Source organism: Budorcas taxicolor, chromosome 6 (genome assembly GCF_023091745.1).
Source record: "Budorcas taxicolor isolate Tak-1 chromosome 6, Takin1.1, whole genome shotgun sequence".
NCBI lineage: Eukaryota > Metazoa > Chordata > Mammalia > Artiodactyla > Bovidae > Budorcas > Budorcas taxicolor.
Window position 1 is genome coordinate 97,836,454 of NC_068915.1, and position 16,399 is coordinate 97,852,852.

At 42.2% G+C, this 16,399-nt stretch overlaps 1 protein-coding gene across 1 annotated transcript; it reads right to left on the minus strand.

Annotated features, from left to right (window-relative positions):
• Positions 1-1,800: 1,800 nt before the first annotated feature.
• Positions 1,801-14,878, minus strand: PLAC8 (placenta associated 8). The gene is made up of 4 exons (XM_052642237.1): positions 14,755-14,878; positions 12,737-12,861; positions 5,977-6,095; positions 1,801-1,973 (listed from the first exon to the last, which is right to left on the minus strand). Exons 1-3 carry the CDS (start codon positions 14,873-14,875, stop codon positions 5,991-5,993), a joined length of 351 nt encoding a protein of 116 aa, XP_052498197.1. The 5' UTR covers positions 14,876-14,878; the 3' UTR covers positions 1,801-1,973; positions 5,977-5,990.
• Positions 14,879-16,399: the final 1,521 nt, after the last annotated feature.

The following is a 16,399-nucleotide window of genomic DNA, read 5'->3' on the forward strand; positions in this document are numbered from 1 at the left end:
ATTAATTCATTCAATAAACGATCTCTTCAGTTCAGTTGCTCAGTCATGTCCGACTCTGTGACCCCATGTTCTGCAGCATGCCAGGCTTCCCTGTCCATCACCAACTCCTAGAGGCTGCTCAAACTCATGTCCATTGAGGCAGTGATGCCATCCAACCATCTCATCCTCTGTTGTCCCTTCTCCTTCTGCCCTCAATCTTTCCCAGCATCAGGGTCTTTTCCAGTGAGTCAGTTCTTGGTATCAGGTGGCCCAAGCGATTTGCATATGTATCTACTAGGTGTCAGGCATTTTTCTAGGCACTGCAGATACAGGAACAAACAAGATCGTCCACCAGGGTTATCAAGTGGGGTTTAAGTGACCGAAGTTGGTGTCTGAGTAGATGTGAGAAGGGAGAAAGGTGTGATGAGACAATCTAGGTTTCACTGATATCTAGATTTCTTACCTTGAAAACCTGGGTAGTGAAGTCGTTTGACCTGTTGGGTAGAGAATGGATAGGGGACCAAGAAGCACTTGTTTTGTAGGCAGTGGAAGAGACATTCTGATCAATAGTAAGAGAAGAACTAGAAATACAGTCCTCCTTGGTGTATAGGAGGCATCTGAAGCTATGAGAGTAGATGATTCCAAGAAGACTAGGAGGTGTGAAAGGAATGGACCCAGGATAGAACCTTGCAAAACACCTACATCTATAAGGCAAGTGAAAAAAGGGGGCAAAGGACTCAAGTTTGAGTGCCTATTAAGTTCCAGGTGGTTTTACATTTTTTCTCACTGAAATTTCACAATATACTTATAGTGAAATATTTATTTACAGTAGATGTTTCTACTAATAGATATTTCTATTTATAGTAGTTATTTCTACTAGCCTGAAGGTTGCCTTCCCCCACCCTCCGCCCCAACAAATGAAATGGACTCAGAAGTGTAGGGGGAGAAAGAAAGGAAATTAGGAAGTGAGATTTTCAGCAGGGCAAAATGTTGCAGAGGATAAACAGGATGAGAAATGTGAAAAAAAGAAATGATGACTTCACACATTGATCTATCAGTTTTTAACCAAAATTGAATCATACTGAATTTGACAATTGAATTTTTATTACTTGTTTTGATACTTCATTTGCAAAAGAGAAAATAACACAACAATGAAACCATCAGGTATGCAGTTGGGAAGCAGAGCTTAGTGCATTATTTGTCAGCATTAATACTGCTTGTAGATAACATGAAAAGGAGGGAAAGCATTGGTTAAATGTACTGTGAGTGTCTTAGAACAGGAGTCCCCAACCTCTGGAATGTAATGCCTGATGATCTGAGGTGGAGCTGATGTAATAATAATAGAAATAAAGTGCACAATTAATGTAATGTGCTTGAATCATCCTTCCCTCTCTCTCCTCCACCCACCCCACCCCACCCCACCCCTGCCCCCAGCCCTCCTTCATGGCAAAATTGTCTTCCATGGAACCGGTCCCTGGTTCAAAAAGGTTGGGGACCACTTTCTTGGAAGAGTTGTCTATAGTCTTTTTCTCTCTCTCTTAAACTTCTTAGATGAAAGAGAGCTGAATTGCTGTGGGCCAAAATCTCCTGTTAGGAAAACAAACTACGAGAACAAAATTATGATATTGACCCTTGGAACTGACTAATGACATGAAGACATTTTATTGACAGCAAAGAACTGTAAAGAGTCATGCTAGTAAAATCTTTTATTTGATTATATTTTAAAATGTAATACAGAATTTATAAGGTGGAAAACTTAATAGCAAGGAGAAACTACGCTGGACCATTTAGCAAAACTAAGGGATAACACTCCTTTGAAATAAAAGTTCAGTTATTTTTAAAACCCCACTGATTGTGATTAAAAATATCAATTTTATTTCACTTGCAGAAAGTGGAAAAGCTGAAGAGGTGTTGATTTTAGTTGCTTCAGGAAGAGCTCTTCACTGGGTCAGGAGAGAGACCACAGAAAAAAAGGGGAAAAGGGAGCTCTTCACCTACGAGGGACACACAAAAAATATGGTTAAATTTTCTCAATCGTCTTTTTAATTTTTAATAAAGATTTAATTTTAGAATCATTTTAGATTTATAGAAAAGTTGCAAGAGAGTTTCCATATACCTGTACCAGTTTCCTGACTGGCTAGCATCTTACTATGGTAGGTGTATCACAGCTAATGAACCAGTGTTGATAGATTATTTAATCGAAGCCTGTTCTTTATTCAGATTGCTCAGTTTTTACATAATGTCCCTTTGCTGTTCCAAGATTCCATTCAGATAGCATATTACCTTTACTCATTATGTTTCCTTAGGCATGACTGAGTGACTTCACTTTCACTTTTCCCTTTCATGCATTGGAGAAGGAGTGGGGTGCCATCTCCTTCTCCAATGCGTGAAAGTGAAGTTGCTCAGTCGTGCCTAGGGAAACATAATGAGTTACTCTTGCCTGGAAAATCCCATGGATGGAGGAGCCTGGTGGGCCGCAGTCCATGGGGTTGCTGAGGGTTGGACACGGCTGAGCGACTTCACTTTCCCTTTTCACTTTCATGCGTTGGAGAAGGAAATGGCAACCCACTCCAGTGTTCTTGCCTGGAGAATCCCAGGGACGGGGGAGCCTGGTGGGCTGCCGTCTATGGGGTCGCACAGAGTCCCACACGACTGAAGCGACTTAGCAGCAGCAGCAGCAGGCTCCTCTAAACCGTGACTGGACATTTCTTGTTTCTGATGACCTTGACAGTTTTGAGGAGAATCTGCCTTGATTTTTGTATTTTGCAGAATGGGCCTCAGTTTTTTAGTCTAACATTTTTCTGATGGTTAGAATGGAGTTGTGGGGTGTTGAGAGGAAGACCACAGAGGTGAAGCGCCAGTTTCCTCACATCATTTCAGGGGTATGTGCTATCAACAGGACACCACCGATGATGATAACTGGCTAAAGTAATTTCGTCAGGCTCTTCCACCTGGTTAGTCTTCCAAGGTTATTCTCACCTCCCCACCCCTCCCCCTTCTATACTGTACACTTTGAAAGTCACTATGCAAACCCATACTTAAGAGGTGGGAAATAATGCTTTCTTTCCTTATGGGGAGGCATACCTTCATTAATTATTTAAAATTCTGTGCTTCTGGGAAATTTGTATATTCTCCCTTTTTAGTTGGTTCTTGTACCTCTCTGCCTCAGTCTGTTTTCAACATAAATCACATTATTCATTGATCTTTATCTTTTGATTCTCCCATTACAGATATTTGGAGATCTAAAGTTTTATTGTCAATGAATAACATAGGGTCCAAGCTGATGAGTAAGAGTCAGGACACCAAGATATTTCTACAGCAAACCAGCTTAAAAATTCAGAGAAATAATTTCCTTGAAGTAAAAAAAAAAAAGCTCAGATGCCAGGATTTATGTATGTGTGGGTAGCTCTTAATATTTTATCCAAATTGTCTCATGTGTTTATTTAAGCAGTGTTGAAATGCCACCTCTTTGCTTCTGACCTTACCCTGTCCAGTCTGTGTACATAACATTACCAGGTTAAATTTTCTCAAACATAACCCTACCTATGTTACTCCTTTACTTACAACCTAAAATAATTCCCCTGCCTGTATGCTAAGTTGCTTTAGTCGTGTCCAAATCTTTACAACCCTATGGACCGTAGCCCAACAGACTCCTCTGTCCTTGGGATTCCCCAGGCAAGAATACTGGAGTAGGTTGCCGTGCCCTTCTCCAGGGGATCTTCCCAACTCAGGGACTGGACCCATGTCTCTTATGTCTCCTGCGTTGGTGGGAAGATTCTTTATCACTAGGGTCACCTGGGAAGCCCCCAAATAACTCCCCAGTGCTTACCAAATAAAAGCCCAGATCATTAGCCTAATATTCATGACACTGAAGTAAAATATTTCATTTCTCATTATTTTCCCCCTTTTATGTTCCTGCCAAGAGGAACCTAAACTCATAAGTATGTTTTTCCTCTTTTTGCCTCTGTAGTTTCACTGGGCTTCCCTGGTGGCTCAACCAGAAAGCATCATCTGCAGTGCAGTAGCTGTAGGAGACGTAGGTTCAATCCCTGGGTTGGGAAGATACCCTGGAGGAGAGCATGGCTACCCACTTCAGCATTCTTGCCAGGGGAATCCCATGGACAGAGGAGCCTGGTGGGCTACGGTCTATAGGGTCACAAAGAATCAGACATGACTGAAGCGCCTTATCACAGCACAGCACTCAGGTTTCACTCATGTTGCTCTTGAGAGGCAACACCCTTTTCTATTCATTAAAATCCCATCCTGAGTCAGAAATCTTCTGTTGGTCCCATCCGATCTATTTCTACCCTTGTCCACCCTGCCTTGTGCTCTGGGAGGCTGACCTGTGTACCCCAGCAATACCACCCTTGTCTCTGCCTTCCTGGTGGGTTCAGCCAATGGGAAGCCCAGAAGGATGTCAGAATGTGAGGTCAGGGCGCCTTCCCCAGTAACTCTTCCTGTAGGGTTGCCCCGGCTGCTCAGGTCCTCTCGGGGCAGCCATCATACAGCTTTCTCCTTCGGGGTTCTAGCCACTGCTCCCTCCCCTCCTCCAGAGGCCCAGGGGTGGTTGTGGTTCCCATCTTCTGTCTCCTCCCACCCACCCCACAAGTCCCTGTGCCTCCCGCCCACCCTGCAGGTGGTTTCATCAAATCCTTCTATTCCCACAGCTTGAGTGCCACCTATTTCCTCTTGAGACCCTGATGCTCACTTCCTCTTCAGAATCAAAAACCACTTCTTTCAAGAAACTTTCACTTGTACATCTCACAGAATATCACCTTTTCTTCCTCTGAGCATCAAATAGCACTTTGACTAAAGGCACTGGTCAAAGTTTGCATTTTATCAATGCTGGTTTTTGCAGTATAAAGTCTCAAAGGACAAGAGGACAACTTATATCCTTTTGTTCCCCCAAATCCCCTAACAGTGTCCTGCATGGTACTAGGTACTTGAGACACTATTTGCTAAATGCGTGACTATTTAAAAATGTACCTTCTAAGAGTTATGTTTGTTAACCTATAGAGTTCTCATTCACTTGAGAAAAGAAGTGGAATTTTTGCAAAGAATGGGAAAATAAATGTTTTCTTCCCATACTCAAGATATGTTCTATAGAAGATTGTCCAAATCAGGTTGATTTCTACTTTACTACATCCTCAATAGCTAATTCTGAGAATCTTGAAAGAGTGAGTTGAAAAATGACTTGATTGAATTTGAGATGATGACATTCTATATAACATTTCCAAATATTCTATATAGTATTTCACCTCTTTCATATTCCACCATCTCCAATAGGACTTCTCTGTTTAACCTCACCTCAAGTATTGATATGCTTTATGCCACAATCAATCCAAATATTACAGAACATAATTTTCATTTGCTGTACTACTTTATAATTATTTACCATTTTCTTTTGTCAGTTTGTTTGTATTAGGAGGGAGCGTGTTTTCCACTACTTTCGTATCTCACCACACTCTTGTATTATATATATATATATATGCTTTGGCAAGTGGTGTTTTCATTAGACCACCAGAATTCTGAGAAGTCTAGAAAAGTCATCCCTTTATTTATAAAAACACAGTTTCAAAATACAGAGTTATGAGCTGAATGTTTGTGTCTCACTTCCCAAACTGGGATGGTATTAGGATATGCAGCCTTTGGGAGGTAATCAGGTTTAGATGAGATCATGAAGTCCCCAAGGTTTAGATGAGGCCCCTTTGATGGGATTACTGTCCTAATAAGAAGAAAGACCAAAACATATTCTCTCTCTAGAACTGTGAGACCTAAGTTCCTGATGTTTAACCTGTTCAGGCGATTTTGTCATAGTAGCTTTAACAAGCCCGTACGGCTATCTTCTTCATAAGAAGAAATCAGAATCTATCTTTATATTAAGATAACATTTGAAAGACTTAAAGAATTGCTATTATTGAATTATTGTTCAAAATAATACTTCATTTACAAAGCCCTTTATTACATTCCTAAACATTCACAGGTTCTGAGACTTACCATTGGTTCTTTTTTTAGAAAGTGCGATTGGCTCTCCTTCTGTTGATGTCTCTCTTGATTTGGCAAAGAGAGCACAGAGGACAGAAAAGGGTCACCATGTAGTCATCACAAATGGATCCCTGTTGGAAAATAGAAAAGAAACAGAATGTAAAAACCCACCTATGTGGAAATAAAGACTTGTGGGTTTTCAAGACATTTTGAAGAGAAGCAGAAGGCGCTGAGCCTTTGAATTTGAAGTTTGGATGGATACAGTCAGGAAAATGTTAGTTGATGTCTCCATATAACTCCTGTCTCTTTTTATCACATCAAATGTTTTCCTGTACTTTATAATATATAAAATAGAAGATATCCAACCAGGGGCTTCCCTGTGGCTCAGTGGTAAAGAACCTGCCTGCCAGTGCAAAAGACCCAGGTTGGATCCCTGGTCTGGGAAGATCCCACATGCTATGGAGCAACTAAGCCCCGTACAACTATTGAGCCCACACTCCAGACCCCAGGAGCCACAATTACTGAGTCCACGTGCCACAGCTGCTGAAGTCCATGCTCCCTAGAGCCCGTTCCCTGCAGCAAGAGAAACTCCTGCAATGAGAAGCCCGCACCCTGCAGAGCCCCTGTGTACCGCAACCGGAGAAAAGCCTTCGCAGGAACAGAGACCCAACACAGTGCCCCCAAAATTAAATACATAAAATTTAAAAAGGAAAAAGAGTCCATGAGGCAAAAGAGGTAAAAGATTAAAGAGAGGTAAAAGATTGAAAAAAAAAAATCCAACAAACTATCAAAGGAAGGTAAAATAAACGGTTTCAGGGAGTAAAATCTCAAAATTCTTTCTCCTAAACCCTTCCCTATATCAGGAAGCTCCTAGAGGGTGCCCCCACCAGAATGAAGAAGCAAACTAAGAAAGAAGAGGATGTGGGGTATAAGAAACCAGAGCCTAACATGCAGGACTGGTTAAAGGAATCCCCAGGTCATGACGATGGAGATGGCAGGGTCTTGGAGTGATTTCATCAAGATGAAGAAGATGATAGAATGTCTGTCTGATGTTTAGGGAAGAGATTTAGAAAACGGGAAAGAGTTTGGGATTGGATTACTTCTAAGTAAATGGGAAACTCCTAATGAAAAAGTCAAGAGTTATTAATAGTAGGAAAAACTAAGTTTAGTAGAAAAGACAATCATTGTTCATTACACAATTCAACTCAGCTCTGAAGAGCAAATATAGGTGTCATAATGTAAATGCTAAATATGGACTTAGCCAAAATTATATATAATCATATTGGAAGGGGGCTTCCCTTGTGGCTCAGCTGGTAAAGAATCCGCCTACAATGTGGGAGACCTGGGTTCGATCCCTGAATTGGGAAGATTCCCCTGGAGAAAGGAAATGCTACCCACTCCAATATTCTGGCCTGGAGAATTCCGTAGGCTGTATAGTCCATGGGGTTGCAAAGAGTTGGATAAGACTGAGCAACTTTCACTTCACATATTGGAGGCAGTGGGATGGGGGTAGAGTGCATGTCCGTGGTGCAGAAGGGGGAGAAAACAGGACTAAATTCTCATCTTCCACAACGGGAGGCCCATAGACAACGCCCCCAACTGAACAGTCAAAAGGTAGCAATACCAGTCTACAATTTAGAGATATGGAGGTAAACAGCTCTGGGAAAGAGGAAACAGGGAATAGAAGTTTGGGGACTATTATTTTTCTCAACAAACCTTGTAAATTAGATAATTTTAACAACTATGTGCTTGCAGAGCTTTGTTAAATAACATTCAAGCTGCACTAGAAAATAGGGCTAGGGGAACTCAGTAAGCCAGAAATTTTCAGAAATTAAAAAAAAAATGAAGCAGATGGGATTATGTTGATGGAGAAAGTAAAACAGAACTCAGAAACATGAAACTTAACATAGTCAGGGGCACTGCATTAGATAAACCCCAAACCAAAACCTGCGTGATCAGAAAGGAGGAAGGAACAGGCTAGGGAATGAAAGATGGGAGGTTAACTGAAGCCAGCTTCAGTGGCTGGGCCAGCCCAGAACTGCCAGCTGTGGCCTTGCCTGGGACACAGTGCAGAGCTGTTTAACAGACAGCCCTCATGTGGGTTTCGGGGCCCCAGGGAAGAAGAGGGGTGAGATAAGTGGGGAGCTATTCACCCACTGCATAACAGGGCAGGCTCCTAAGTACTCACCACAAAAGCGCTAAGAGAAATAATAAGAGGTAAAGACATTTTAGCACAGCAGAGACATCTAAATAATTCCCACCGATGAGATAGGCAAATTGTTTTATGCTTCCTATTCATCAAATGTTAATTTTTCCTACTTTTTTTTTTTTTGGCTGAATAGACCTTTCCTGGTTCCTTTTGTTCCCTTTGCTGTGCTATGCTTAGTCACTCAGTCGTGTTGGACTCTGCGACCCCATGGACTGTAGCCTTCCAGGCTGTCCATGGGGATTCTCCAGGCAAGAATACTGGAGTGGATTGCCATGCCCTCCTCCAGGGGATCTTCCCAGCCCAGGGATTGAACCTAGGTCTCCCCCATTGCAGGCAGTTTCTTTACCTTCTGAGCCAGTAGGGAAGCCCTTTGTTCCCTTTAGTAGTTACTTTTTTTTTTTTTTTTTTTTTGATGGGGACTGTTTTTAAAGCTTTTATTGAATTTGTTACATTATTGCTTCTGTTTCATTTTTGTTTCTTTGGCCTTGAGACATGTGGGATCTTGGCTTCTTGAGCAGGGATCGAATGCCCCACCCTACGCTGGAAAGTGAAGTCTTAACCACTGGACCATCAGTGAAGTCCCCGTTTAATACTTTCAGATGTTCCACAACTAATTTTTATCCTTTTAGTGATGATCCTGAAATTTTTACCCGCAACTTAATATTATATTTATCTTGAGATTCATCCAAATTGTATCAATAGTTCATTCTATTTTTTTGTTGAGTAGTATACTATTACATGGATAGACCACAATTTGTTTATTCATTCACCTGCTGGGGGGCATTTGGGTTGTTTTTTTAGTTTTTGGCTATTGCAAGCAAAACTAGACTAAACATTTGTGTAAAAGTCTTGATACAGATATAGATTTTTGCAGGGTAGATATTTAGGAGCAGAATGGCTGGGCCAAAAAGTAGGTATATGTTTAACTTTTTAAGAAATTATATTTTACACTCCAACCATCAGTGCACGAGGGTTTCAGTTCCTCCATATAAGCTAACACTTGGTGTGAGTTCGTCTGTTTATTTTAGCTGTCCCAATAGGTGTATGGCAGTACCTCACTATGGTTTTCATTTGCATTTCTCTAGTGACTGATGATGTTGAACATCTTTTTATGTACTTATTTGCCATTCAAATATTTTCTTTTTTTTTTTTCTAATTTTTTGGGGGGTTAAAAATACTTAACATGAGATCTGCCTTCTTAACACATTTTAAGTGTACACAACAACTTGATGAATCCTCAAAATATCATACTGAATGAAGGAAGCTGCATAAAATAGTACACAGTGTCTAGTGAAAAGGGAAAGTCGTTCAGTCCTGTCAAACTCTTTACAACCCCATGGACTATACAGTCCATGGAATTCTCCAGGCCAGGATACTGGAGTGGGTAGCTGTTTCCTTCTCCAGGGGACCTTCCCAACCCAGGGATTGAATCCAAGTCTTCTGCATTGCAGGCAGATTCTTTACCAGCTGAGCCACCAGACAAGCCCAAGAACACTGGAATGAGTAGCTTATCCCTTCTTCAGCTGATCTTCCTGCCCCAGGAATTGAACTGGGATCTCCTGTACTGTAGGCTGATTTTTTATCAGCTGAGCTACCAGGGAAGCCGACACTCTATGTAGTTCTGTTATATAAAATGGCAGAAAATGAAAACTAATCTACAGTGACAGAAAGCGTATTTGTGGTTACTTTGGGAAGAAGGGGAAAAGAAGGAAAGATTACAAAAGTATGTGAGTAGATAGTACCTTTCAGATTTTGAATGTGCATATCCTGTGATCTATCAATCAAATCTATTAACAGTACACTATCCTACAAAAACAATGAAACTAATCCATGCCCATGGGGCCACCCAAGACGGGTGGGTCATGGTGGAGAGGGCTGACAGAATGTGGTCCACTGGAGAAGGGAATGGCAAACCACTTCAGTATTCTTGCCTTGAGAACCTCATGAACAGTACAAAAAGGCAAAATGATAGGACACTGAAAGAGGAACTCTCCAGGTCAGTAGGTGCCCAACACGCTACTGGAGATCAGGGGCTGAGTGAGCTCTGGGAGCTGGTGATGGACAGGGAGGCCTGGTGTGCTGCAATTCATGGGGTTGCAAAGAGTCAGACATGACTGAGTGACTGAACTGATTCTACAAAAATACCAGCGTGTGTACAAAATCATATATGTACAACTGCAATGTTGTTTAAGCTTTCATAAATAAGAAAGTGATTAAGTAAATAATCTATATGATGGAATACTATGCAGACATGAAGAAGAATCTATATTACGGACATAAAGGGGGTCTACTATATATTAAGTGGAAAAAAAAACCAGGTTACAGTATAGTATGAACCCATTAAAACATAGAAACAGAATAAAAGAGCCCTGTAAATCCCAAATCACATATGTCTAGCTCTACAGCTATAGCTGTAGCTTCATCTAGTCTATCTATCTATCTATCTGTTTATATGCCTTGCTGCTGCTGCTAAGTCGCTTCAGTCATGTCTGACTCTGTGCGACCCCACAGACGGTAGTCCACCAGGCTCCCCCGTCCCTGGGATTCTCCAGGCAAGAACACTGGAGTGGGTTGCCATTTCCTTCTCCAATGCATGAAAGTGAAAAGGGAAAGTGCAGTTGCTCAGTCGTGTCCAATTCTTAGCGACCCCAGGGACTGCAGCCCACCAGACTCCTCCGCCCATGGGATTTTCCAGGCAAGAGTACTGGAGTGGGGTGCCATCGCCTGCTCCCCTTTATATGACTTAGAGGAAACCAAAAGCCCAAAGACTGAGTGCTCTGTTGTGTCTGACTGTTTGTGACCCCATAGACTATATAGCCCATCAGGCTCCCCTGCCCATAGAATTTCCCAGGCAAGGTTACTAGAGTGGGTTTCCGTTTCGTACTCCAGGGGATATTCCCAATCCAGGGATCAAACTGGTGTCTCTTGTGTCTCCTGCACTGGCAGGCAGATTCTTTATCACTAAGAGGTAAAGCCTTATGGGAGGATGCACAGCAAATCATTGATATTAATAAAATTTATCACTGAGTAGTGGAATTGGGCATAAAGCAATTAAATTTTCATTTTTTATATCTCTGTGTTTGAATTTGTCATAACATTACCTATACATGTAGTATTTTTATGATTAAAAATCTAACAAATATTTTAAGCAAAAAAATAAAATAGTTTCAATGGAGTAAAATTAGTTCCTTAAATATTCTATTTATTTGTTCTGTGATGGTTAATTTTATGTGTCAACTTGGCTAGGCCATAGTACCCACATATTCAGTCAAATGTTATTCTGGATGTTTCTGTGAGGATAATATTTCAGATGAAATTAAGACTTAAATCAGTAAACTTAGAGTAACCATCCAGAATGTGGGTGGGCCTCACCTAATTGTTGAAGGCCTTAATAGAGAAAGAGCGATCTCCCCTGAACAAGAAGGAATTCTGCCAGCAGGCTGCCTTTGGACTCCGCAACTCTTCCCAGCCTGTCAGCTTATCTTGCTTTTTGGACTTACCAGTCCCCACAATGTTATGAGGCAATTCCTTAAAATTTCTTGCTCTCTTTATATATCTATATTCACATCATCTCTATCTCCTTTTGATTCTGTTTCTGGAGAGCACTAAAACCTTCTGTTACGTAAGTGAAGCTTATGGTGTAATGAAGGGGGCATCCCAGGTGGCGTTAGTGCTAAAGAACCTGCATGCCAATGCAGGAAACATAAGACGCTGGTTCGATCCTTGGGTCAGGAAGATCCCCTGGAGGAGGGCATGGCAACCCACTCCAGTATTCTTGCCTGAAGAATCCCATGGACAGGGTCCCGTGGACAGAGCCCTTGCGGGCTACAGTGCACAGGGCCACAGAGAGTCCGACGCGACTGACGTGACTTAGCATGGTGTAATGGAATGTGCAGGGATGAAAAGTTGAGTAATGACTCCTTTATGACTAGTGCATATCTTTGCCTGAGTTATTCTACCTTTTAAAACGTTTCTCATCTCTGGAGTGTGATAGACCTACTGACTTTACAGAGATGGTGCAAGGTTTTGTGATGTAATGTGTAATGTACTTGGGGCATAGTACATGCATGGCCCTGAACAATCCTCTTCCACTGTATGACATACATTGCAAATATGAGAGTTGTTTGTTTTCTACGGTTTTCACAGAAATGTAGAAGGAGGTCACATAACCAGAGGATCTATTGCTACAAAAATAGAATGAACATGCCAGGAAACTCCTACCAACCAAATTTAGTTGATGCCTGTGGGCCTGCTAAGTTGCTTCAGCTGTGTCCTACTCTTTGTGACCCTGTGGGCTGTAGCCTGCCAGGCTCCTATGTCCATGGGATTCTCCAGGCAAGAGTATTGGAGTGGGTGGCTGTGTCCTCCTCCAGGGGATCTTTTCCACCCAGGGATCGAACCCACGTCTCCTACGTCTCCTTCATCTGCCTCTTTCTTTACCACTAGCGCCACGTGGGAAGCCCCCATTCAGTTGACAGATACCATCAAATGGCCTCCATGTTTATCACAATTATTTTGAATGTGGGTGCATATTCGAATGATACAATATTGTAAAAGATTCACCGGAATGCCATATCGAGTCCTGTAGAGGGTCCTCATTGCAACACTTGTTCCGCACAGACAGCATTCATTCATATCAGATGCAACTTGACACGCAAGGCATGTGAAACAAAATGTGCCGCAGAGACCTGGATGCGTGAAATCAGAGGTACAAATTACTCCATTCTGCCCTCTACCATGGTTGAGGGTTAGGGTGTGCTCATGGATGGGAGTTCCAAACCCTGGGGCCTTTGTCAGGGTTCCAAACCCTGAGGCCTTAGTCTGCTGCCAAGGCCATCCTCACTGCTTCTGTTCAACATCACATCAGCTTCCCCCCACCTCCCCCAGTACTGCCTTCTTCCATGTATTGAATGACTCACTGAAACCCGGCCCTGTTCCAGAGGTTATCCTCACTACCCACAATGCCTCTGTCTGAAGTCCAGGAGTGAGGTCAAATAATGTGAAAAGTTCTCCAACAGGAACCTACTGAAGATGCCAAGGTGTCACTCACAGAAATGGGGCCTTCAGTGCTCTGGGAAGATGCTATTGCTTGACCTGAATATGTAATGATGATTAGGAATTTTATAGATTGAGGAAAGGGGAAAGAGCCTCTTTAGATAACTTGGTTTGTCTTGGCAAATGCTGGTTACACATAACGTGGCTGGAACCAGGGATGGGGAAGAATGGGGATGAAGCTAGATCCAAGGCAGGGTGGAGACTGGATGATTTGGAAGTATGAGTGTTCAGAGGGGGTCACGGAAGTCATGAGGAACCTCTGAAATATTTTAAGAAGGGAGAATGATTTGGTCAGATCTGTGATTTAAGAAATTCTATGTGAAGGTTTTAAGCTCATATTAGAACTTGTAATTCACTTATTCAAGTAACAGTCCTAGGGTTTGGAGGATTAGAATATTCCTCTTTAGAAGGTTTTATTACTGTGGTTTCATGATCACTATGATTTGCAGATGTTGAACTAACCTCCTGAGAAGTGCAAGTCATCAGCCCGGGTCATGCAGCAGGACAAGGAGAGCAAAGCAACAGGCTCAGTGGCTCCATGTCCCAGGTGATTCTTTTCCTCTATGCTTTTCAATGTAATTATCAACCCCATTCCAAATTTTAATTCCTCTGCCAAGTTAAAGGTTAAAAGGTTTTTCTTCCCTGTCTCAGAACACTGGGTAGATTTGAAACAGGTGAAAATAAGAAACAAATGAACAAAAAACCTCAGAGTAAAATTTGTTTCATTTTTTTATTTTGTAGGCAGGTTTGTTTGTTTCTTGCTTGTTGTTGAGAACTAAGCATTTGGCCTCTCTGACATGCACATCTTAGCCCAAACTTTTCTTCTCTCAGGTTTGCTTAGATCTCATAAAATGAAACAAAACAGAAGATGAATCAGAGTTAGAGATATTTTACCCACTGAGCAGTTAATTGCCTTCAGAGTTCTTTATTCTTGTCTGTATAACAATCCTAAATGAATAAATAAAAAGAATGCTTATGTGAGCTCATGCTGAAACCATGGATGAAAATGAACCCTTGTGTACGGGCCACAGTGTAACTGTAATGAGTTTAATAGATGTGTAACAAAAGCAGTCTTTTTTCTTTTTAAACAAGTTAAACTTTAAATGCCTCTTCTAATATAATGTATGATCTATTTATAATAATTAGGCCAAGCCAGGTCATTGTTCAAATCATTGGCTTTTTTTTTTACAGTTATCTTAACTCCAGAACTTTTTTTTACTTTTTACTTTTACTTACTTTTTAGTAAGACTATCCTTTGAAGGGTGAAGAAGAATGAACCTACAATTGGTACAGGATTTTTCTGTTAGCAAAGCACTGCCTGACAGGCAGGAATGAGAGGGGAACTTTTATTACACCATAGGGAGAAATGAAGGAAAGATATGAGTAAACTCTGGGAAATTGTGGAGGACAGAGGACCCTGGCATGCTACAGTCCATGGGGTCACCAAGAGTTATATACAACTTAGTGACTGGACAACAAGGTTAAAATTCACTTCTGAGTCAGTTACAGGTTATCCCAGCACTTACAGACACCGCAGTCGCTGAAACAGTCACACATGCCCGTCTGCCAGTTGGAGTTTTGAGGTACTGGACCGCTTGCAACTCCGGGCTGAGTTACAATGACCACTGGAGAAGGTGCAGCTTGCATTTTCGATGCAGGGCCTTAAGCAGGTGTGGTCTGAAAGGAAAAACTTGGTGTCAGTAGTCTGGAGGTTGCTCTTGGAAGCCTGTTTTCAGGGACTCTGCTTCACAGGCAAGTGAGGCAGTTTAGATCAAGTTGCTGGCTGATCTTGGAAGAACCTGTTTCTACAGAGGCTCCTGGAGGAAGGGATTCACTGAATCGGTTAAAGGAACAGATGCTTCTCTTGGAGTTAGGGAGTGAGACAGGCTTGTAAGTATTGTTTTAAACAGCTATCTGGTCTCCACACAAGACAGGGAAACAGATGAGGAAACCTGTGTAAATGGCACGTGTGTGTGCACAGTCGTGTCTGACTCTTTGTGACCGCATAGACTATAGCCCACCAGGCTCCTCTGTCCATGGGATTCCGCAGGCAAGAACACTGGAGTGGTTTGCCATTTCCTCCTCCAGGGGATCGTCCTGACGCAGGGATCAAACCCTTGTTTCCTGTGTCTTCAGCATCGGCAGGTAGATTCTTTACCTCTGTGCCACCTGCAAAGCCATGCCAACTAAAAAGTGTCACTCATTCTCTGGTGCCACAAGAACTAAGTCATTAACCACTCCAGTTGCTGACTTTCAACACGCCCTGAAAGGAGTTCCTGAAAGGAAATTAGGAATGAAGCACTCTGTGCTCTAGGGAACAGGCCTTCAGAGAGTTAGATATTTTTGAGACAAGATTTTATGAGCCCAGTCTCTCACATCTAGAAAAGAACAAAAATCATTAACGGAGACAACTGCTCCATGTGACTTGCAGCAACCTTCTGCCAAAATCCATGCTTGATGGCACGTGTCCTCTTCACTAAAATCATATACATACCGACCTCCCCCCTGACCTTCTTAGAGCAGTTCCTCAGAGCTATCTGAGAAGCTGTCTCTCGGGCTATAGACCTCATTTGCCCCAAATAAAACTTAACTCACATCTGCCTGTTAATGAGTCCAAGCTCCCTTTGCTTGCAGCACAACAGGCCAATAAATCCAAGAGATGAGATGTTGAGGCAAGGGATGCGACTTTATTCGAAAAGCCAACTGACCGAGAGGATAGTTGACTAATGTCTCAAAATAACCATCTTGCCAGGGTCTGGATGCCAGTTTCCTTTATAGAACAGAAGGGGAGGATTTCAGAACTAAAGTAAAAAGGCAAATAATCTGACTTATGGAGTCAGCTTTTAGGAATTTATCCATGAGCGGTTGTAAACTCTTCTTCCCTTCCAGCTTTATCGTATAGTCAGGTTCTGGCCTAAGGCTCATTCTTACAGGTTGGGCCTTTACTGCTCTTGCAACGGTTCCTTTATCTCATTAAGGGTCTACTGCCCGTAGGATATGGCTGGGAATAGGACCTTGCAGCTGGTCTATCTTAGTCAGAGTCAAGATAAAAGCCTGCTCAGAGCCTCCTGACCTGAGTATGGCCCCAGGGGAGCTCAGAAGATCTCTCCTAAGGACGGGGTAGGACACTGAGGCACAACTAGAAAGGCATGCAAAATCCACCGGTTTAAA